General features: G+C 39.0%; 1 protein-coding gene across 11 annotated transcripts in view; it reads left to right on the top strand.

Annotated features, from left to right (window-relative positions):
• COBL (cordon-bleu WH2 repeat protein) overlaps positions 1-24,195 on the top strand; it is a 371,034-nt gene that overhangs the window by 134,634 nt on the left and 212,205 nt on the right. For 7 of the 11 annotated variants that reach the window (XM_069083710.1, XM_069083720.1, XM_069083712.1 and 4 more), the window contains 4 exons: positions 9,152-9,362; positions 11,544-11,772; positions 17,834-17,878; positions 22,967-23,058. In XM_069083710.1, the coding sequence (XP_068939811.1) occupies positions 9,152-9,362; positions 11,544-11,772; positions 17,834-17,878; positions 22,967-23,058 (577 nt within the window). The remainder of the gene's footprint in view (positions 1-9,151; positions 9,363-11,543; positions 11,773-17,833; positions 17,879-22,966; positions 23,059-24,195) is intronic. The other 4 variants (XM_069083713.1, XM_069083716.1, XM_069083723.1 and 1 more) reach the window with 1 other exon arrangement.

Below are 24,195 nucleotides of genomic sequence, written 5' to 3'. Positions count from 1 at the left end.
CCTTTCTCCTTTCCCCTTTCCTTTCCTTTCCTTTCCTTTCTCCTTTCCCCTTTCCTTTCCTTTTCTCTTTTTTCTTCCTCCTTTCCTGTCCTGTCCTCTTCTCCTTTCCTCTTCCTCTTTTGCCTTTTTCGTTTCTTCTCTCCTCTCTGGAAGAAAGGCACATATCTTAAAACCTATTTATACTAGTTTAATTTTTTCTATCATAGACTTAAAATGTGTTTCAGAATTTGGTTGCCAAGCTAGAGGAGGTAGATTGCTGGTATATAAGTACTCTCCTTGTCCAGCTATTTGTAATTTCCCCAGTCCTCACTGTGAGGTCTAGAACTGCATCTTAATCTGGGTAACATCCATTCAACGATGTAATAGTGCCAGACATAATTCATATGGCATTCTGAAAGTAGCAGCCATAATTGTTGATGTACCGTTGATTTTCAGTCAGTTTGGGATGGCGTTTAATAGCCACACATGGCTCAGATACTGGGCCAGAACAGTATATTCCAACCAGTGCAAAACAGACAAATAATAAATTATGGCTCTGCCAGTACTGGAAACCCCTTGGTGCTGGCCTGCTCTGGGGCAGGACAGGTTTATTCTCTGCAGTGGAAAAGGGCGTGGCAAGCCCTTCAGGGATCCCAGAGCTTCCCCTTTCAGACACACCTCCCTCTAATTACATGTTTCAAACTTGCTGCTAATCCTTAGAATGACAGAACAGAGATTATAGCATTAATAGCTTTTATATTTCCTGTGTGTTGTTTGTAAATTAATCCCAATATTTGTAGGACTAGCCCTTTAATTTTTTCATTTACTTTTATAAGGGTAGCAAAACCTGAGCATGGGAGAGGAGTGGAGACACACTAGTAGATGGGAACAAGGACATTTTTTCATTTGTATAAATTACAAACGATGACAGATTTATTAAGGAGCAGGCAAAAATTCTGTTTAACTTCCCCTTCTCCTCCACTTTGTACTTGAATTCAGTTTAGTCAGCATTTATTTAGCACCTTCTTTTTTATAGGAGGTGCTTTGCAGAGTCCTGCAGATAAAAAGGCAATTAAAAAAAAAAATTCCTGTCCTCAAGGAGCTGACAGTCTATTGGCGGAATACGACTTTTATGCAAAAATGAATACGAGATTATTAAAGTCAGGACGACTAACAATAGTGGGATAGCTGCCCTAGAAGATGGAGCCTGAGTTGTCCCTTGACCGAAGACCAGGATCTTAAGAGATGAAGATAAGAAAGAAATGCAGAGTGGAATGGCCTTTTATGAAGGGGGTGGAGTAATGAGTTTTTAGAACAGTAAGTAAGTAAGCCCGTTTGACTAGAATGCATCCAGAGGAGTAATGCAAACCGCAGAAGGTAGGCTAGGTCCACATTGTGAAGAGCCATGAATGCCAAACTGAGAAGTTTGCATTTTGTCCTATATACAGAAGGGATCCATTGAAGATTCTAGGGCAGGAAACTAACATGACCAGACTTGTGCTTAATTGAAACTATTTTTACATCCGTAGAGGATAAATTGGTGATAGAGGAAACTGGAGGTAGAGGGATCGATTTAGTGACTTTTGGAGTAGTTTAGGTGATGAGAGATATAGGCTGCATGAGGTGGAGAAAAGGGAAATTGGGCATCTGAGAGATGTGGAAGGGTAATTGTCTGATTTCATATTGAACTGAGAGTTATCAGTTAGCACAGTGCCTGGGCCATAGTAGGTGCTTAATAAATGCTCATCGACTTAACCATTGCTTAGCTCAGAGCTTTTCTTCTTCATTTACCTTATTCTTATTTGTCCTTGAGAATTATAAGTTCTTTTTTTTTTTTTTACTTTTTGGAGGGCAGTTGGGGTTAAGTGACTTGCCCAACGTCACAAGGCTAATTTTTGTGTTAAGTGTCTGAGGCCAGATTTGAACTCAAGTCCTCTTGACTCCAGTACTGGTGCTCTATTCACTGTGCCACTTAGCCACCCCCTGTAAGTTCATTTTTGCATATGCACGTATTGCAGCAGAAAAGACCAGAGGCTGTTTTTTTTTTTTAATCCTGTATAAATTTTATGGACTTCTCAGTTGTTTTCTGAAAGCATCACTTTTTCTTGCAGAAAATCCAATGTGAAATAAATGAAATGAACAAGATTATTTAAAAACTGCTAGTTCAATGACCTAGATTTCCTTGTCATAAAAGCAGATTTCAAAAGGAATTATATTTCCTATTATATTACTTAAATCTAAGACTTTGCATTATGATTTCAGTTTTGGATTCCAGGTTATATTTTCCTCTAACAATGTTGTGACTCTGAGGAAATGCCACATTAATCCAGTAATATTTTACTAATCCACTTTCTGGCTATTCTGTCTAGTACTTTAAAGACTCAGGGTTTTATTGGGGTGGGAATTTTCCTCTTTTCAACACAGATCTAACCCAGTTCCCCCATTTATTTAACAGTCTTCATGATAGTCTGGCTGAAAATCTCAATCACCTGGTGGGGGGGGCGGGAATCCATCTGTTGATGAGCCTCATGGAACTTAGACAGCCTGGTCCTTGAATAATAGACTTAAGAGTTCATTGCCAGACCATCCTTGAAGCCTTTCCAACTCAAAAAGATGTGTCAGAGCCTTTAATTTACTGTCATAACCTTGCAGAATCTACTCACATGCACATGAGGATGAAACATTCAAATAAGACCTTATTTTTTAGTGTAGTTGGTGTCTTCCACTAAATTTTAACACACACACACACACACACCTGCCTTTCTACAAATTTTGTTTCACTGTTCATTCATTCTTATACTGAAAAATTGAAAATGGTATATCTGTTTAGATTGACTAACTACAGTTGTTTTTTTTTTTAAATCTGTCATGTTTTTATACATTAAGAATCATAACAGGGCTGGCTAGGTGGTGCAGTGAATAGAGCAACAACCCTAGAGTCAGGAGGACCTGAGTTCAAACATGGCCTTAAGACACTTGACACACTTACTAGCCATGTGACTTTGGGCAAGTCACTTAACCTCAATTGCCCTCAAAAAAACAAACAAAAAAAATAACAGTACATCAAATGATATTTAGTATGATGGAAAATGACACTTAGAGGTGGTACCATGAAAAGAGCCCGGGATTTGGAGTCAGAGAACCTTTGTTTGAATCCCAGTCCTTCTGTGACTCTCAGGTCAGGACTGTTTCCTCATCTGTGAAATGAGAGGGCTTGACTGAATGACCTCTAGTAGCTAGCAAACATTTCAGGTTACATTTATATAGTACTTTAAGCCATACAAAGGTCTATTACTGTTATCTCATTTGATCCTTACAACGATTCTCTGAGGTGAGTGCTGTCATCCCATTTTGCAGACAAAGAAATTGTGAGTCTAAGTGAAGTTAAGTGACTTGCCCAGGGTCACACAACTGGTAAGTGGCTGAGGCAGGATTTGAGTCTTTCCAACTCCTAAACTAGCATTCTACCCCCTGTGCTGCCTGGTACCCCCAAAGTGGGTCTTCTGGGGTCGATTCTAGGTCTAAATCTATGATCCTACAATTGTACAGCACTTGTCATATACCTTTGTTTTGAAGAACTTTGTTTAGACAGCAGACTTATAAACAGGTAGGTAGCATTGTCTTCATAGCATGCTGTGGTGAAAAGAGCACCGGGTTTGAAGTTAAAAGAAATGAGGTCACAGTCGAGCTTCATGATCTTTACTGGTAGTATGACTTTGGACAGGGCATGACCTCTCTGAGCCTCACTTCTCCTCATCTGTAAAATTAGGACAACAGTACTTAATACTGCTTGGCTTCTGGGCGGGTTATGATCAAAGTGCTTTTTATAAACTTCGAGTCGTAACAGTGTATGGCACTCTGTAGGTGCTCAATAAATGCTTATTGAATTACTAACTATATAAATGGGAGAGACAATATGGTACCACAGGAAGGACATTGACTTTGAAGTTCCAGGACTTTGCTTCAAACTCTGCTTCTGTTACTTGCTATCTGTGTGATGTTGGGCAAATCACTTAACCTCCTGGCCTCAGTTTCCTCATTTGTAAAATGAAGAGTTTGGACTCCAGGGCTAACAAATTCCTTTCTAGCTCTAAATCTATGATTCCATGATCATCATTATTATTACCTCATTGATAACATAATGCCAACTAGCCATCAACTCTTAATTTTTTGTGTCTTTTGATAGTAATTGGTCATTTGAATAAATCAGATCAAAAAAGAAAATCAAAATATTTCTGGCTACAGAGGTGAACAAGATCCTATAAATTCAAAGTCTAGGAGATAAAAATGCTTTGATAACATTAATCTTATTTAATTTATCATTTGACAACCCTCACAACCGGTAATGGATGATATAACAGCTGTAGAGGGTACAGTGAGCATCTAAGGTAGATATGTCCCAAATGCTATCTATTGTGTTTTCTCCCCTTGGAGAATTGGAAGAATTCCTCTTGGGGGAAGCCAGGAGTTCTGGCTCTTTTGGCCCATTGTTCTCACCAGACTCTGGGAATGCCCTGCAAAGTCCAACCACGTCCCCACTGAGATGGATGTCACTCAGTATGGGGAAAATGAAACATTTTTGCTTCATGTAACCTTTGTTTAGTAATGGTGATGACCTTCAAATAAGGCAGCAATGCATTATGCTAACAGGAGAGCACAGGTTTCCATTTCATGGGATTTTAGAACTGGAAGGGCCTTTGTTCAATCATTCACTTGTGTCCAGCTTTTCATGACCCCATGGACCATACAGTGCGTGGGGTTTTCTTGGCAAGATACTGGAGTAGTTTGTCATTTCTTTTAGAGGTTAGATGGCTTGTGCATAGTCACACAGCTAATAAGTATCTAAGGTCAGATTTGAGTTTTTCCTGACTCTATCCAGTACTCAATCCACTGAGCCACTTAGCTGCCTTGTAGGCAAACAGAGGCTAAGTGACTTGACCTTGACCAAGATCACACATCTAGTAAGTATCTGAAGCTGGATTTGAGGTCAGGTCTTCCTGACTCCAGGGTCAGAGCTTTATCTGCTGAGCCATCTAGTTGCCCCCAGAAGGGCCCTTAGAGATCTTTTATATCACCCCACTCATTTTCACAGATGAGATAGCTGAGGACTAGAGCAGTCATCAGTTTATTGCCCAAGTTCACACTATTAATAAGTGACAGGCCTAATATTTGACCCGGTGTCTCCTGTTTCTAAATCCAGAGATCTCTCTCAATATGCCCTACTGCCTCTCTAATGCTTCCAGTTCTTTTTCCCCTCTATTCTGATCTGGACCCCTTTATGAGAAGTCTTGTGTAGCCTTGCCAAGATTAAAGGTGTATTTTGTAGCCATGGGACAGAATGACAGTTATTGGTCCATGTAGGTTCATACTCATGTCTCTGCTATCATTTGTTTTATACTCCAACTGACCCATAAACACAACAGTAACCTAGACCCCCACTTATATAAGATCTTGAGGTTTACAAATCACTTGCCTCACTATAACATGCCTTGCAACTAAGTAGAATGGTGTCACCAAGAAGGCAGCCTGGCATTGCAGAAAGAATTTGCTGTTAGGAAAACTTACATTCATACCCCACTTTAGACACTTTGCTGCCTGTGTTCCCAAGGTGAAGTCAATTGATCCCTCAGACAGTTTCCTTAACAGCAAAATGGGTGTAGTCATAGGTATACTGCTAACCTCATAAAATTGTGGGGAAAATAATTTATAAAGTGCTATAAAAATGGGAATCTGGGCCCCTGTTTTCTGAGTCATCAAACATCTGATTCTGCTATTTCATGTCATTCTACTTATACTTAGATGTTTAGATGAATTTTCTCCTGCGTTTCTCATGCTAAGCTCCTCATGAGTTTGAATTGAATTATCCATGTTATAGTTATTAGAATGAGACACTCCTGAAATATTTTCTATTTTCTGTGACAGTCTGGGACTAGAATCTATAGATTTCCTTACCTTACTCACAAACCTTAAGCCCTCCCCCTTGTTTTATTGAATACATTAATAGCTGCATTTAATATCAATACTTTCTTTTCCTTTCTCTATTACCTTTCTCCCTGGGGACAGGAATCATGATTTTGCTTCTCATTGTTTCCTTGGCACTTAAAATACTGCACCTGGCATAGTAAGCATTTAAAAAAAGTTTACTGTTGATTAACTGATTGTATAGGCCTCATCAAAGTGCATAAAAATGAATTATATAGACTGCGAATGAAATGAAATATAGACTGTGCATAGATAAGATATATAATACGTAGTCTGTATTACATTTCACATTAATATATTATTAAAATCTCAAGTGCCTGAAAGCTCTGTAATTTGATCATTGTGAAAAACTATAGGTGTAGGGCCTTCTTACATACACACAGATTGCAGCCCGTCTGCACCTTAGTAAGAAGTCCCTAGGGAGTTTCCAGAGGTACGGAGAAGTTGTATTATTTATTCATCATTACATAAGAATCAAAGATGGGATTTAAACTCAGGTCGTCCCGATTGCAAGCCAAGTACTTTACTTTTCCTTGCTATTGCCACGTGTAAAATACTAACCTACAAAATGGGTGTAGTTTGATTAAAGAAACAATTATTAGGGATAGGGACCAGACCATTGGTTTGAAGAATTTCTGGATGGGGAAATTCTTTCTGCTAATGCAGCTTGACATCTCCTCTGTAAGTAACTGAGTCTTAGATTGTTGTCCCAAGTACTGAGAGATTAAGTGATTGCCCAGGGTCATAAACCCAGTATATGTCAGAAGCCAGACTTGAGCCCAAGTCATCCAGGTTCCAAGGCTGTTCTTTAAACCAAACTGCGTCTCTCTTCTCTGACATTTATTAAACACCAATTCTTTTCAAGGTGCCAGACTTGAAGCAGCAAGGACTAAAATGAAACATTACCTGCTTTTGAAGAGCTATAAGATGATTCAAAGAAGAAGATAGCTTAATTGTAGGGGGCCAGGAAAGGCTCTGCATTTGGAGGGGGTACTGGACTGAGCTTTGAATATGGTATTTGAGGCCAAATAAAAAGCATGCCATAAAATTTAATCCTGGAGGTGCTATTTATTAAGTGTGTGACCTTAGACAAATCAATTTGGGGGGGCCTCAGTTTCCTCGTCTGTAAAATGAAGGTCTTTTGCCAGATAGTGTCTGTGATAGTAGGTCTGAAGCTTATGATTCTGTAGCTTTATCTAAGTTCTAAATATTGCAGATACTGATATTGGTAGCTGCTTAATTATCTGAATTACTTTTTGGGGGGGGAGGGGAGAAGGTAGGGCAACTGGGGTTAAGTGACTTCCCCAAGGTCACACGGCTAGTTTTGTGTTAAGTGTCTGAGGCCGGATTTGAACTCAGGTCTTCCTGACTCCAGGGCTGGTGCTCTATTCACTGTGCCACCTAGCCGCCCCCTGAATTAACTTTTTAAAAAAATTGCTGTTATGCCATCTTGAGCAGATGAGTGGAAATTTCAACAACAAAACCATGATTGTATTTCAGTCATTAAGAGAGTGTGTGAGTTTTGAGGGTGAGAGACATAGGGGGAGTGTCTATGCCTGTTCTTTTTAGAACAATGCAAGTGTTCTCTGCTAGTTATTGGTTGAGATAAGAGATTGCACTTAGGGCATGTTCCCAGTTCTTATGGAATTTAACCTGATAAAGAGATAGGACACATACCCAGGTCTCAATAATATAAGATAATATGATGCCACGTGCATTAGGGAGTTTCAAGCAAGATTCTGTTAAGGTCCAAGGTATAAAAGTTTAGGCCCAGGAATTGCGTCACATTCCTGGTTAAAGAGTACCGAGACCCATACATTTATTTTTACATATTGACTAGATGTTTATCCCTATAATGACTATTCCACCCATCCTTCCTTAGCTTGTAGTCACTCCTTTAGCCGCTTCCATTCAAGTGACCCTGAAACTTACAATGAGGTTTAAGAGGTGTGATCCAAGATGACAGGACAGTAATCAAACCCCTTGCCTAGTGAAGTTGGCATAAGTCACCCTGATTCAGTGTTCCAATCCTCCTTGACTCCTCATTCCCCCTTTCCTATCCATGTAACAATCAGTTTCCACCAGTTTTTGTTATTTCTACCTTCATAACTCCTCTTGCTTCCATTCCTTTCTCTGTACTCATAAGGCTGCCTTTCACCTGGACTGTTGCAAAAATTTAAGAATGAGGCTCCTTGCTTGAAATACATCTTTCATTCATCTACAAAGTTGATTTGCCTCAAGTATAAGTCTAATCATGTCATTGTTTTTTTCAGTAAACTCCAAAATTTAAAACCTTGACCACCTGACCTCAACTTACCTTTTCAGCTTTTATTTACATCTTTGCCCTGCCCTACTCCAATTGAGAAAGGCTGGTTTTCTTGCTCTTCCTCAGACACAACCCTCCATCTCCCCTCTCCATGCCTTGCTCTGGGTGCCCCCTAGCTTCTAACACAGTACTTAGGCAGCCATCTCCAATTGTCCTAATCTGCATCTTGTCACTGTACCCAGATGGCTCCAGAGGAGAAAGTGAGGCTGGTGACTTTACACAGCCCTCCCTCACTTAAATCCTATTCACTTGCATCCCCTTCCTGATATCACGGTCCTCTTTGAGAATGAAGGCCAAACAACAGCAACAACAGTCCTTAGCACATAGCAGATAGTTATTTGGGGCAGCTAGGGGGTTTAGTGGTTAGAGTGCCAAGCCTGGAGTCAGGATGATTCATTCATGTTCTAGAGTTCAAGTCAGGCCTCAGACGCTTACTAGCTGTGTGGACAGGCCACTTAACCCTGTTTGCCTCAGTTCTTCATCTGTAAATTGAGCTGGAGAAGAAAATGGCAAAGCATTTCAGTATCTTTGCCAAGAAAACCCCAAATGGGGTCATGGAGTGTTGGATACAACTAAAGCGACTTCATAGCAGCATAATAAATGTTGTCGTGATTGATTTATTCATACCAGGATGGTCTAAATTGAGACTTACCCAGGAAAAAAGCTTGTCTTCAGTATTTATTGGTATTGTCAATACTTACCTGAAAACTAATTTTTAGTCATCCTAAAAGCTATTGCTTCAGTCTTTCTCAAGCAATTCTAGATTAGAAGAAAGACTACAAAAATAATCTTTCTTCTCCTGTACTAAAGTCTAGGGAAGTTGTAGCTCTTCCTAATAACCAAGAATGTTATTTAACCTTGCAGTAATGCCATGATGGACCTGCTGGTCGAGCTGTGCCTCCAGAATCACCTCAATCCAGCCCACTATACCCTGGAGCTCAGGTCTTTGGAGACCCAACAACCTTTGAGTTTTAAGCCAAATACTTTGATAGGGACCCTTAATGTGCACACTATATTCCTGAAGGAAAAAGTCCCTGAAGAAAAGAGCAAACCAGTTTTCCAGAAGGTACCTGAGGTAAGTTGGGCCAAAGGTTTGAATCCTGTGGCCAAAGTTACTGCTTTTTCAGTGTCACACTTTAGCTCCTGGAAATGGGGAAACAGTATTGCCATCAAAGGGACAAAGCCAGCCTTGACCACAATGGCACACTGAGATAATGTTGGTAAGAGGACATGATGAAGGTAAAAGTTTTTATTTTCTGTCTCACTTTTCAAAAAAGAGGAAAACAGTTGAATGTCAAAATTCTTAAACTTCTTTCCCTCTGTTTCCCTCTCCTTCTGGTTTCCTCTCTCCATTTTCCTCCCTGCACTTTTTCCTGTTTATTAGGAGTGTTTCCTATCCACATAAACACCAGGGGGAGTATTGACTCATCATAACAAGACTTTTAGATTTTTTTTTAGAAGTTTGTTTGCCATAAAGTTGGAGTATCACTTGTGGTTGATAGTTTTTTTAGGAAATTAGTATCTGCTCATTGAGAATAATGGAAGTGTGTGTGATTGTTTTATAGTTTTTTCATTCTATTTAGACTACATCTTAGCAGAAAAGAAATTTAATTTAGGTTCCTGTTGCTAATTAAAAGTAAGTCTAGTCTTTTTTGTAATTTTTTTTTTTTTGCTTTTTGGAGGGCAGTTGGGATTAAGTGACTTGCCCAAGGTCACACAGCTAGTTTTTGTGTTAAGTGTCTGAGGCCGGATTTGAACTCAGGTCCTCCTGACTCCAGTGCCAGTGCTCTATTCACTGTGCCATCTAGTCACCTAGAAATAGTGAGTCATCTTTTTTTTTTTTTTTTTTGCTTTTTGGAGGGCAGTTTGGGTTAAGTGATTTGCCCAAGGTTACATGGCTAATTTTTGTGTTAAGTGTCTGAGGTTGCATCCGAACCCAGGTCCTCCTGACTCCAGGGCTGGTGCTCTATTCACTGTGCCACCTAGTCGCCCCTCTTTTTGTAATGTTAATTACTGTTTTTCAAAAAATCTTTCCCATGCATATTGCTTTAGTGGAAAGAAATACATTGCTCTCAGAATCTTAGAACTTAAAGATTCCTAGAGCTTCCTTATGAGGTGCTATTTTTTTTAATCAGATGAAGTAAAATGTGGAAGACTTTATCTCCATGATCAATTCTTTGGCCTATATAATTAATATTAAACATGAAATATGCTTCTATTAATTGTTGTATCTTTAGCTTAGTGGGTATTTCTTAAAGAAATTGGGAATTAAGTCCTTCCTGTTAGATCTACTCAGGAGAAGGGAAGGGGAAGAGAATAAGCATTTTAATAGTGCCAGGTACTGTGCTGTTTTTTTCTCACTTGATCCTCAAGACAAGCCTGTGAGGTATGTGCTGTTACTATCCCCATTTAATAATTGAGGAAACTCTCACAATATATTTAGTCCATGACATTTGGCTAAAGGCAGTTGGACTGAGACTTAAATTTTTAGTTAGTTCTCTTAACAGTATGAAAGTAGTGGTACCAAACCTTCTGAGTTTGGACAGCTTTGTCTAGGTGAGTATTCCCAATTATTTGGTCTGAGTCAGTTCTCTATAGTCCTGGAGAATCGGATACAATCAAATTACTTGCTTATTTTTCCTGATTTCACTTGTTGCTTATTTCTCTAATCTTATTTTCTGGGTTAAAAAGGTATATATATACATATATCAATTATTCGTGTATTTACACATACATGTATATAAACACATGTATATGTGTACGTGTGTCCATGCACATCTGCATACATACATATGCATAGCCTTACCCAGATAAATGAATACATATATGATAGTTTACTTCCTAAATAGCATTCCTGATGGCCTCTTTTTTTATGGTTCTCATTCAAGTTAAATTATTTTCTCCTCTCTAAAGCCATGTTGACTTCATATGTCTACATACACTTATTCAGTACCAATCTGATCAGAGCTGCTGAACCATCATAATGTGCATATTTGGTGTTGAATTCTTAGTTCTTTCTCAGCTGTTGATTGTCTTTCTTTGTCATCCTGTCTCTCAGCCTTATTATTTAATGGAAAGGTTTCTAAGAAGGGTTTATTTTCTAGTACTTCCCTCTTGCAGTGTTATTTCCTACCAACCTGTTGGGTTTGTAGCAGAAGCATTATGGCTAAGTCGGTGTCTGTCTTATCTTGCTTTCCCTGCTTTTGGGGGTGGGAAAATGTTTACACCTTCTTTTTCTCTGATATTTCTATTTCAGAAGTCTGTGCGGTTGGTAGTGAACTACCTGCGGACGCAGAAGACCGTAGTACGAGTAAGCCCTGATGTCCCGCTGCAGAACATTCTCCCAGTTATTTGTGCAAAATGTGAAGTCAGCCCTGAACACGTCGTTCTCTTAAGGGATAATATTGCAGGGGAGGAGCTGGAGCTTTCGAAGTCCCTGAATGAGTTGGGGATAAAGGAACTCTATGCATGGGACAACAAAAGAGGTGAGAGCAGAGTTGTATTGTGTACTCTATGCCCCATCTCTGGATAATGCCATATCCGTGATCATCTATGACCTACCATCCTTTGTTATTCAAGGCATTGCTGCTCACTTTGGTTTTTACAAAGAATGAAATTTTGTCCTAAACTGAGAGGAAAGGTGGAATGGATATTTACTTGTTTGCTTTCTTCCAGTCCTGAATGTACCCTTCTGACTCAGACCACATCTCCTAGCCTCCCAGCCATAGACATTTTCTTCTCTACCCGTTGTACTTCAGGGCCATAAGACTTCTTCTGTTCCTTTCATTGGGAAATAATCTCTCTGTCTTCAGAAGTACCACAATACTTTTGCATGTGCTGCAAGTTTTCCCTGGGTCTGTGATTTCACTGATTGTGGGCACTCACTCCCTCCAGTGGATGGATTGAAATTCATCTGCCCTTTTCCAGTTCTTGTGTGATTTCTTATCCTCCATAGAGAGATCTGACCAGTGAACCAAAGGCCCTCCTCCTGGACACCTAACATTTCTTGAGTACCAGGCCAACCTTAAAGTTGTACTCTGTATGGGGTATGGATCATGGAAAAAATAATAAATGAACAGCTACATTGTTTGGAAGACTGTGTTGGTAAGAGAAGGATGAATGGAGCACTATAGAGTTCAGAAGAGGGAAAGATGACTCCCCTCTACTTCCAAAGGAGATCAGGGATAGGCAACTTTATGTATTTCTAATTATAAATTCTTCTTTGTATTACAGTTATTTTCTCTGGGACCTCAACTCCCTTCATATGAGCAATTCATCCTTTATTTACTGATTATACTTTTCACTTGAGTTTTCCCAGCTAAACTTCTCTGGATCTTAACTTTCTCATTTGTAAGATGGGAGGGTTGGATTAAATCATCTCCATCAATGCTGTGATTGTGTGATACCAGGGTTTAGAAAAAAATCATTCTTACTAAACTGAAAACTTCATGGGGGTAGGAATAGTACTTTAACTCTGTTCCCCAGAATACCTCACACATAAAAGACACTCAAAAAGTGCTGAATTAAATTGAGAAGGAAAAACAAAGTAAATGGGGGAGGAAAGGTGGTAGGAAAATGTATACTTAGAATGATTACAGTCACTGAGAAAATGGGGCTGGAAAAGTGGGAGTAAAGCCAATAAATAGGACTAGTAGCTCAGAAGGATTTTGGTTTTTAGTATCAAAACTCCAAGAGGGCCAACCATACCCACCTTGGTATTCTGTTTGGCTCATCTGTGCCTTTGAAGCTCTCTCTCTAGAGGTTTACTTCAACATGAAAGAAACCCTACATGGCACGAGTGAGTTCAGTGGCAACATAGTGTAATAGTAAAGAGCAGTATGCAGACCTGGGTTTGAATCTTACCTGTTACTTCTTATTATGTATGTGACCTTGGACCAGTCATGTCTCCTTTTAGGGTCTCAGTTTCTTTATCTGTAAGTTGAACGAGTTAGATAGTTACAACCTAAAATGTCATCCAATTCTAAAGTCTGTGAGCCCATGACCTCCCAGGCATTGGAGTCTGGATGAAAGGCCTGGGTTCAAATCTCAGTTCTGATATTTATTAACAGTGTGATCATGAAGAAGTCATGTTACCTGTTTGAAGCCCAGTTTCCTCATCCTTAAAATGGGAATAATAATATGTGTAGTACCTACCCCATGGAGATTTTATGAAAATCACATAAGATTTAATTTTAAAGTGCTTTGCATGCTTTAAAAACATTATGTAAGATATAAAACAATCAGTAAACATTTGTTACGCACCTACTATGTTCCTGGCACTGCGCTAAGCACTGGGGATACCAAAAAAAGGGAAAAGACAGTGCCTACCCTCAAGGAGATTACATTTTAATGAGTCAACATCAAAACATTTACAAAACAAGATATATATATATATATATATACATATATGGATAAATAGAAAATTAACAGAGGGAAAGCAGTTGAATTAGGTGGGGTTGGAGGAGACTTCCTGTAAAAGATCAGAATTTAGTTGGGACTTAAAGGAAACCAGAGAAATCAGGAAGAGATGAGGAGGGAGAGTATGTTATTCTAGTTATGTTATTATTAAGAAAAGTGAAAATGACAAGTAGAAGATGAATACTGGAAAAATTAAATTATTATTATATGAGTAGTTGATTTTAGTTGATTCAGTTGAGTACTTTCTATTAACTGTCCATCAAGGGATTTTTTTTTTTAATTGGGAGTGAGATAGCTGAGGATTTTGAAATTGTCCCTGGTTTTAGAACAAAGGAAATAAACTTAATAGATGAAAATGAGGTTTTTTTAAATCTCCAGATTAGACAGAATAATGATTTTAAGTTACTTTTTCTCCTCACACTTCTTTTTCGCTTTTCTGAGGATATTTGTTTGGTAACTTATATTTGGGCTTTACCCTACACTATAATTGGGGGTTATCTCAGTTCACTTGACAAGTGGTTGTTAAACAGCCTCCATGTACAAGATACTTTTTGCCATTAAGGATTATTATTTTTATTATTATTATTAAGGATCCAGAAGTAGCTTGCATACAGGACCTTCTCTCAAGAACTTTACAGTCTAATAAGGAGAAGGAAAAAGGCATAAACAACTCTGCTGTGAGGGAGATTAAGGAGTATGAAGGGAAGCCCAGGTAAAGTATTAGGAGTAATTTGAGGAGTAAGAACACTTTAACCTGAAGGGATGCTTCATCACGTGGTTGACTTTTGAGTAGCTCCTTGAAGAAAGGATCTTTAGCAGGCTAAAATATAAGTATAGCAAGGACCTAATTAGTATAAATAATGAATCTATTGAAGAGGCCACAGGTATTCCAATTCTTACTATTCAATTACATAAATAATTTGATTGCTTCCAATTCAATGGAAATATGCCACACAAATTTGTATAGTGCAGCCACATTAGGGGATTCATTATTTGTATTAATTGGACCAAGTCCTTAGTTGGTACAAAGGAAAATTTGAACAAAATATAGAGAGGAATATAAGCACTGCTAGAATTAAGGACAAAGAAGTCCAGCTTGACTGGAATGTAGAATAGTATGAGATATTCCAGGTCAGGTAACTTGGAGTTTACTCGCATATAGGACCTTGACTAGTGGAGAGCTATTGAACTTTGGAGTGGAGAAATGACATGATCAGAGTATACTGGAGGTTAGAAATATGTGTGGACCACCTAAAGTGATATCATCCATGTGGAAGATGCTGTGGGATCTGCTTCTTAGAGATTGGTTCCATGGTTATTTTGTATTAGTGCCTTGGATACAACCTGTTCCATTGGCTATGTAGCCAACAAGATTGAAGTCTTTAAGACATCTTGACTCAGTACTATGGGTCTTTTCCTACATCCAGCCTGCCTTGGATTCCTGCAGTTCTGAATCCCAGAGGCTTGATTTCCCAGGCTGGATTGGAGACTCTACTCTGCACCTAAAACAGAATAAAAGGAAGAAGTCCCAAACCTTAGGCCTACATTTCTTAGGGCCATATAGCCTAAGAGGAAGAGAGGAAGAAGAGATCCTAGGTTCCTTCCTCTTTAAGGTGTGGTTTTACCAGCTGTGAATGAAGGCCATTTTAAAGCCATTTTAAAGATACTGTGCATCCTTCTGCTTTTACACCAGTAGAAAAGGCTGCTCTAAATCACGTGGTAGGCTAGCACAGAGTATCCACTCCTTTTCCCCAGAAGCAGGTCCCTAGCATCTTCCATATGAATAAAACAATCCTTGGTAGTCTAAGCATGTCCCAACCCCTTGTTACACTAACAATACACTAAGAATCAGTCAACAAGTTCTTATTGTATCAACTACTATCCTAGGTGCCAGAGATATGAGTGAGTTTATTCCAAAAATGATATGAATGACAAGATGAATAGGGAATATTCTGAAGGCTGGAAGAATCAGTTCATTAGCTTGTCTATTTTAAGAATCTAGATTTGAAACGGAGTAGCTACACTGGAAGCAGAGAGAAGAGACTAGATGTAGGTGACATTGTAAGTTTGGATTGGATAAGATTTAGCAATTTGTAAGAGGTGTAGAGATAAGGGAATGGGAAGAGTGAAAGATGAGTGCAGAGTTATGAACCTGGGAGACTGGGGAGATTGTGGCACCCATAGCAGAGATGCAGAATTTGGTGGGATGGTAAGGTTAGGCAGGGAAATCCTACCATTCTTAGTTACAGAGCTGGAAGGGACCTTGGAGGCTGAGCCCAATGCTCTCATTTTACAGATGATGAAACTGAGGCTGAAAGAGGGTAAGTGACTTGCTAAAGGGTCACACAACTAGGAAGTGTCTGAGTCAGAATCTGAACTCAGGTCTTCTGATCCCAGCTCTATCCATTGTGACACCTCACTGAAAGGATGATGAATTCACTTTTGGGGTATGAGGAATTATTGCTAAGGTATCCAAGGTAGAGGACATTTGTAAGTATGGCAGGAACTCTGGAGAAAGGTTGGGGGTGGAGATTCAGATTTAGAGTCATCTTGATAGAGGGGAAATTGAAGCTAACAGAGTAAGTGAGATTTCTAAATGGAAGAATATAGAAAGAGAAAGAGGGTCAACGCCAGTATACTGGGGACAGGAGGAAAAGCCAGTGAAAGACGCAGATAAGAGAGGTAGAATTTCATAAGAAAGATATATCTCAGAAGCCAAAGAAGACATATTAAGAAGGGAAAATATGCTCCATGCCACAGAGAAAATGAGGACAGGAAAAAAGGTTGAGAAAGTTCTTAATCACAGGCCTGCATTCTTCCTTCTCCCCTCCCCACCCCACCCCAGAAAAGAAAAATACATGCCTTAAAAATGGAGTATAGACTTTACTTTCTTAAAATGAAATTTAAAAAAAAATCATATTTTGGGAACAATATTGTTTTTCCTTCAATATACTTATTAAGCTTAAATGAGAAAACCCTGGAGGTCTTCCTAATGTTCCAATCCATGGTATGGTTGTATGTCAGGATAATGGACCTTCAGCTGGAAGGGATCTTGCAGGCCATCTAGTCTAACCCCATCACGGTACAGATGACTCACTGAGGCCCAGAGAGGTTAACAGAAACATGAGTTTGCCTGGATATTAGTGCAATGATGAAATTCCAGATGTTGTTTGAAAGATAAATGCAGAGCGCTCTACCAGGAAAAGGTCCGATGAAACCTGGTTTTCTGCCACTTAATTGTTCTCTAAACTCCTGATTTCCTATAACATAGCCCTGCCATCCAGCAGGCAAAACAGCCGAGGTACTAGCATACACATCTCTTGCCAAGGGATTCCCTGCCCTTTTGGCTAACAGGCCTTCCTACGATGCTTCAGTGGCAGTCAGACAAAGCAAACACAGAAGGAAGGGAGGATGGATTCCTTTTTCCTTGCTCTTTTTTTAGATGGTCTTTCCTTCCTATTCCTTCTCCTTTCCCATTTCAGACTTCCATTGAACTGCTTTTGGATCCAGCTAAGTAGCCCATTCCCTTCATGATTCACATTTTTGGCTTCTCCCCTCCCCGGACTGCAGCTGCCTGGGGAAATATTCAGGAGAGTTCCTCTAGGGTGATCACTTTACCACTGGATTAATTGATCTTCCTTCTTTGGTTTCCTGAGGCTTTGGGACTTAAGTCTGAAAGTTATTCAGAACAACTCACCCCAAAAAAGAAGCTCTTCTGCCCTCTGCTGGTATAAAAATTCTTAGCAACTGAGATAACCTGAAAAACAGCATACTTGTCCAGGTAGCTGTAATGGAGGCAGATACTTTGACTTAGTACATCCACAGAGGTGGAATGATAAGAGATTAATTAGTCTTGGAACCTAGAAAGACCTGGATTCCAATCCTGTCTCCGAAAATTATCTCTGTGAACATATGCAAAGCTGTTGGGCCCTAGAACCTCAGTTTCCTATTCTGTCAAATAGGGTTAACAATACAGGTAAACACCTCCTTCCCAAGAGCAAATGAAATAAATATATATAAAGCACTTTGTAATCTGCTTTCATTATTTTCATGTCTTTGGTTTTACCATTATTGATTCTTTTTTAACTCTCTTCCCCTGCTTGTTCTCTCATTGGCTCCTTTTTCCAGTTCTTCTGACCAAAACTCAATCAGAACCATCTCTGGTCTATCGAGGTACAGTAAGGAAAACTTAAAATGGCAGCTTAAGCCCTCTTTAGGATCTGCTTTGCATGGCCATGCCTCTGTTTTAGAATGTGGTACTTGGGTGGTGGCTGTGTAATATGGAACATAAGGAAATAAGACAGTTTACAGTATCTGTGGATTTGGGAGTGGGAGGAGGGTTGTGTGTTATAACTGCATCATGATTGATTACATCCTTTCCTAATTTCCTTTGGGGGAGGAGGATAAAAGTGGGGAATAACCACTGTCTAAAAATCTGCTGTGGTGATTGCATCTGCTTATGAATGAGGCTGCCTTGGAAAGTGAATACTTTATGAATCATTGACACCCCACCCCCACCAAGTAGCTGTAAACCATCAGGTCAGGGTCCAGGTCATACATACAAAGTAAGAGATCAGTCTTCTGCATTCTGTCACTGTAAATGGAACTTTATGCCTTCCCAGTTCAGAATGCATTGGCCTTCAACTGTTTTATTGTTTTAGTATGAATTTTTAATTCATATTTTGCACTTAACTCTTTGTTTTCTTTGATAACTGATTTTTTAAAATGTGCACCTCCAAAAGAACAGTGAAGTCACAGAGAAATCTTGTATTGCCCTATGGGATAGCTCAGGACTGCCTTTTAGAAATATCTTCAGGAAAGGAGAAAAGAGGCCTTTTGGTGCAATGGAAAGGGCACTGAATTTACAGCAAGAGGACCTGGGTTTAAATTCTGGATCTACTATTTATTTCCTGTTCATAAGTCAAATAAGTCATTTGTCCCTCAAAACTTTAGTTTCCTAATCTCTAAAATGAGGGAGTATGAGATTTCTTCCAACACTAAAACTTTTTGATCCAAAAAGAAAACCATGGTTTTGATCTCAGTAACGCACCCTATAATCTGAGTGCATGGTACGTGTCAATAGTGCGTGCCTAACCCACAGTTAATCTTCCTACTTTCACACGTTTTGACCAATTTCAAAAGAAGAACCTGATTAACCACATGTGTGTGCATGTATGCGTACACGCACACACACACAAAATTATTTTATATCAACCCAAATGTAGATACATGAATTTAGATATAAAACTGCATTATAAACTAGCACTTCACTAATTCAGGTCAATTAACTGGGAAAGTGAGCACTCCTGAATTAGTTACAGAACTTTTGATTATACAATGTTTATGTTACTTCCACATGCATACAATTAATCAGCAGGGCACTATTAAGTGTACTCTGCTTGTCAGGCACTGTGCTAGGTACTGAGGATACAAAAACAAAATTGAAATCAACCCTGCCTTCAAGGAGATTTTCTTCTATTGAAAGAGACAGGTGTAAGTAGACAGAATATGTTGAACGTAAATATTAGGTGCTTTGGGGGAGGGGGGTGAGTCAAAGCTGGGACTATCCAAAGATGTAGATGTAGGTGCCCTTAAGAAAGAAGGGAAAGTTTGGGGGAAGTGGAGCTGGAGATGCCTATAAGGCAGCTGGTCATGAAAAGACTGGAACTCAGGAAAGTGACTAGGGCTGCTTGTTGAGGTTGACCTGGATTCAAACTTATCGACTATTCCTTCTTCAATTTACCACCAATTTTGAATTAATAATAGACAAATACATAATAGTTTACTTCTCATTCCATGCAGTTCATTACTTGTGCAGTTTCTTAGACAAGGACGTATGGTGAAATCTGGGTGGTGTGGCAGACTCCGTTAGGAAAATCTCAAGTTGCTTTCTCTGCCTCCTGAGACTGATTCTTCTGTACCAACTTCCCAGCCTGAAAGTACCTGTTCCCTCATCCCATCTCTCCTTCTGAAGCCCAAATTGTTAAAAAAAAAAAAAAACAAAAACAAGTTTATCTCAGTTTAGTTGAGGCCAGAACCTCATGGAGATTTAGGCAATTGGTAGTAATGGGGAGGGTATTAAACAGAGGGTGATTATCGGGATAAACAAAGTACCCTTCACATCAAGAAGCATATGCTTTTATGGCTGGGTCTAACCCAGACCCAAAAGGCCTTCTGGCTCCTTGACCCCCCCAGTGTCATCTTACTTCCCCAGAGAGACTCACCCTTAATCATCCCATCCTTCCCCACTGGTTATTTCTTTAGATGGATAAATGGGTGACCTCTATGGAAGTAGGTGACAAGACAAAGAAGTGTGCCTTCATGGCAGTTATTTTGTCAGTATACATTTATTAAACACCTACTGTGTGCCTGGCACAGTGCCAAGTGCCAGATTTATGAAGAAAGATAAATAGCGATTCTTGTTCTTGAGTAGCTCACAAAGTTTGCAAACAACTATGTTCAAACAGGCTGTCTGTATTCAGGACAAATTGGAAATTGTCAGCAAAGGGAAGGCACTAGAATTAAGAGGGATCTGGAAAGGCTTCCTGAAGAAGGTGGGATTTTAGCGGGGACTTGAAGGAAGTGAGGGAAACCAAGAGGTAGAGATGAGGAAGGAGAACATTTCAGACGAGTGAAAATGTCAGGAGTCAGGAGATGGACTGGAGTGAGTGTGAGTGTGTGTGTGTAGATAGATAGATCTGAATCATATAATGTATTATCTACTTTTAATAAATCCGTATATGTTTAATTTGATCTTTAAAGTGAGAGGACTGGGTTAGACTCTTAGGACTCACCCAAAGTCTTCCCTCTCTAAACTTTGATCCTGTATTTAGATAAAAAATGGAGATGAAGCCTAAATTTGTGATTTTGCTGGCACAGGGAACTCACAGATGTGGAACCTCTTTCTACCAAGGCGGGTTGGCATCCTCTCTCTAACTTATTCTCGGAAAGGTACAAGTGACGCATACAACCAGTATATGTCATTGGTAGGACTTGAATTCAGATCTTCCTGATCTTGAAACCCGCCCCCCCCCATCCACTACACCATCCTGCCTTTTTTAATTAATACAGCTATTTTGTATTTTAGAGGAAGCATAATATAAGGTATAGAAAGCAGGCCCAAGCATCAGGTGGAGCTGGATTCCTAACCCGCTTCTAAGTAGAAGTGGGTAGATGAGACACAACCTCTCAATGGCCCCAAGCAATTCTTTAAGCTTATAAGGTGCTGGAGAGATGCAGATATGCACTGGTAAAAGGAATTTCCTCATTGAAAGTTCCCTATAGTGGGGCGGCTAGGTGGCACAGTGAACAGAGCACCGGCCCTGGAGTCAGGAAGACCTGAGTTCAAATTCGGCCTCAGACACTTAACACTTACTAGCCATGTGACCTTGGGCAAGTCACTTAACCCTAATTGCCCCGCCCACCCCCTTCCAAAAAGGAAAAAAAAAGTTCCCTATACTTACTGGTCCAGTATAATAATTGAAGATTTTTTAGAACAACAATTCCAATTACAGTATTCAATATGGTGTTAGCATTATTTTATTTCATGAAACTTTTGTGTGACAGCTCTTTTGACTGTGTATCCTGGAGAATTTAGATAGGGTTGTGACCAAGGACCTTTAAAAGAGATATTGAAATTTAAGTCAACTTTTTTCCTTTAGGTGAGTTACATAAAGACCACTGACTTCTTGAGGAGTTGTACATGCATATCTAAGATTAGGAGCTTTCATTGAAAACATTAATCTAATGCTATTCAGATAATGATTTTAGGAAGGTACAACATTTTCCTTAGCCTATCTTTCTTCTTGGGTGTTCATAAACTTTGACTTCACTAACAGTTTTGTGTATGTGTGTGTGTCTCTGTGTGTGTGTGTGTGTGTGTGTATCCATAACACTTTCTAACTTTTGGCATGAATTCTGGAGTGAGTAGAGAAAGGAATAAAATAATTGTTAACCTTGCTTGGGGAGGTAGCGTCTTGATCATCCTAGTTTATAAAATAATAATGTCCAGCTGACAGACTAGAGCTCTGGTTGCTGTAAATACGCAGAGAGAGACAAGCCTCCTGCAAGGAAAGCCAATTCCATTTCCTTCTTCCTGCCAGCCTTAGTTTACCCATCAGTAAAATGAAGTTAATAATAACTACTCTTTCCACCTTCTAGGATAATTGTGAGACTCAAATAGATTATGACTGAAAAAGCAATTTCAGAGTGTGATCTATAACAATATAAAGGTTTGATTTTTTTTGGTGAAATGTATTCATGGAGGGGGGGTTATAGAATGTCACAAAATATGAAAATGGAGAACCTGTCCTCATTGCTCCAAAGCGCTCTATTTAGGCTCCAGCTGTCCAGATCTAAGGAGAATTTAACCAGCTTACCTGTTGGAATAGCGAAAGGTTCTTTGCCTTACAAATCTAGAAACTGGCATCTTTGTTGCGCACGTTTAACAGTAATATTAACGGTGACACTTATATACGCCTTTGACATTATTAGAGAGCCTGGCAGTGGGCTGGAGAGCTAAAATCTTCAATCAAAGGCAATTGAAATTTGGAATACTTAAGATTTTCAAATGTGGTTAACTTTTGACAAAGATTACCCAGTTATGATGCACAAAAGTTAGAAGGTATTCGAAGCAAACCTTTCCCCTGCTTTCCTGAGAGAGAAAGAGAGAGCCCACCAGAGAATATAATCATGGAAGAAAAAGTGCCCAGACTGAAGGAGATCAGGGAGGAGATTTGGTAATGGATCTGGTAATGTAGGTCACGAAAGTTTCTAATTTCAGAGTTTGTGATACCATCAGTGCTCCCTAAACTGAAGAGCAGATTTTGTTTTTTTCAGATAGAAGGTGTTGTTGTACCTCATATAATTAAGCCTCTTTGATCCCATATTTAATTTCTGGAGCATGGCACCTATTACACTGTTCCTATAATCCCTAAGGCCTGAGAAATTTCTATTCCGAGCACTGTGCACTTCCACCCACCTATCCCCCAAAATGCCTTTCTTTAAAAATTTGTTAAAGATGTCTAACTTGCAGGGGAAAAAAATCCCACTTAGGTTTATTTTCATTCTGAAATTGGTTTCTAAGAGGTTAGACAGCTATCACTAAACTGCTAATGGAAGCTGGAGACTCAATACTGTTTGCTGTTTTGTGTTTTTCTTTTTCTTTTCAAAGTATGTTTTAAAAACTTGGAATTTTTTGAAGTCCTAAGTTGTCAAGATTTGCCAGTGAGAAATAACTGTTACCAATTTAATTATTTTCAGAAACCTATAGAAAATCACTGGGCAGTGATGTCATGGACAAAGAGAAGAAGAAATTTCTGGGGTTTTTCAAAGTCAGTAAAAGAAGCAATAAGGTAATAACTCAGCTGCTTTTCCTAGGATAGAAATAACGTTGTGTCTCAAATACTAGCTTATTTTCTAAAAGAGTTTTTATTTTTCAGAAAATTAATTCCTTGAGGTATACATTGACTTACTATTAATTTGTAAAGTGTGACTTGCAGCTCAGTGTATTTATGATTTCAGAAATAACCCCGGGTCTGAAAAAAATCTCGTTTTCCACCAATGTGTTAGAATAGAGTTTGTATAAGATTCACCCCCTCTCTTTATACTGTGAAACTGGAGAACACAACCACAAAACTCAAGGACAGGAGTGGGGAACCTATACCCTCAAGGCCACATGTGGCCCTCTGGGTCCTCAAATGTAGCCTTAGCTTCCCCACCCCTGGAAGGAGATCTTAACCAGCTCAACTCCTGACATGTGGATGTTCTTGGCCTTACAAATTTGATCAGTGAAGTGTATTTGCCTACTAAGCTCTTCCACTGTTGTGTGGAATTTGGCCCACATAATTTACTTCTCCTTATAATATAAAATATTTTTAAACTTAGTATTTTGGCAATATCATTGGAAAGCTTTTCAGAGTTAACATGCCCCCACACTAGATGTCTGATAGGAAGTAATTTATTTGATATATGAGAAACACATTTGTTGTATGGTATCATTTATAGGCTGTCCAAAGCTATTAATGCTTTCTTGACTAAGAAACAAAAATATCTGGTAAATATGTGTGACATATAGTCAGTGTAACTTGTATTGTTTTCTTTTGATATTATGTTTTCATTTATCCCATTTTCTTCATTAAAAAAAGACCAAAGGAGAGTATACAAAAAACTTTTTTGATCAATGGGAAGCTTTATTTGGCATCTCAGTTCTGCAGTTACTAATGATAAGCAGTTAAGGTTTTGAATAGCATGTCACTAAAAAACTTGTAGTGACCAAAATAAATTCGTATTTTATTTCGCTGAGGCCTCCAGTTTATTGACATATATTGCCTAAGGGATGGGAGAATTAGAATATTTCTGATTGTCCTTCTTATTGTTTGGGGAGAAATATCTTAACTATGGCATAAAGAGAATTGAGAGATAGCAAAGACAATTTTGTAAAAACTAATATTTATTTAATCTTTCTATTAAGTTCTCTTTTGTCTTCTCCA

Source organism: Petaurus breviceps, unplaced genomic scaffold (genome assembly GCF_028583685.1).
Source record: "Petaurus breviceps papuanus isolate PSGF00001 unplaced genomic scaffold, PetGlider_PUasm1.0 174, whole genome shotgun sequence".
Lineage (NCBI taxonomy): Eukaryota > Metazoa > Chordata > Mammalia > Diprotodontia > Petauridae > Petaurus > Petaurus breviceps.
The sequence above is the reverse complement of the archived record's forward strand: the minus strand, read 5'-3'. Positions and strand labels throughout refer to the sequence as shown.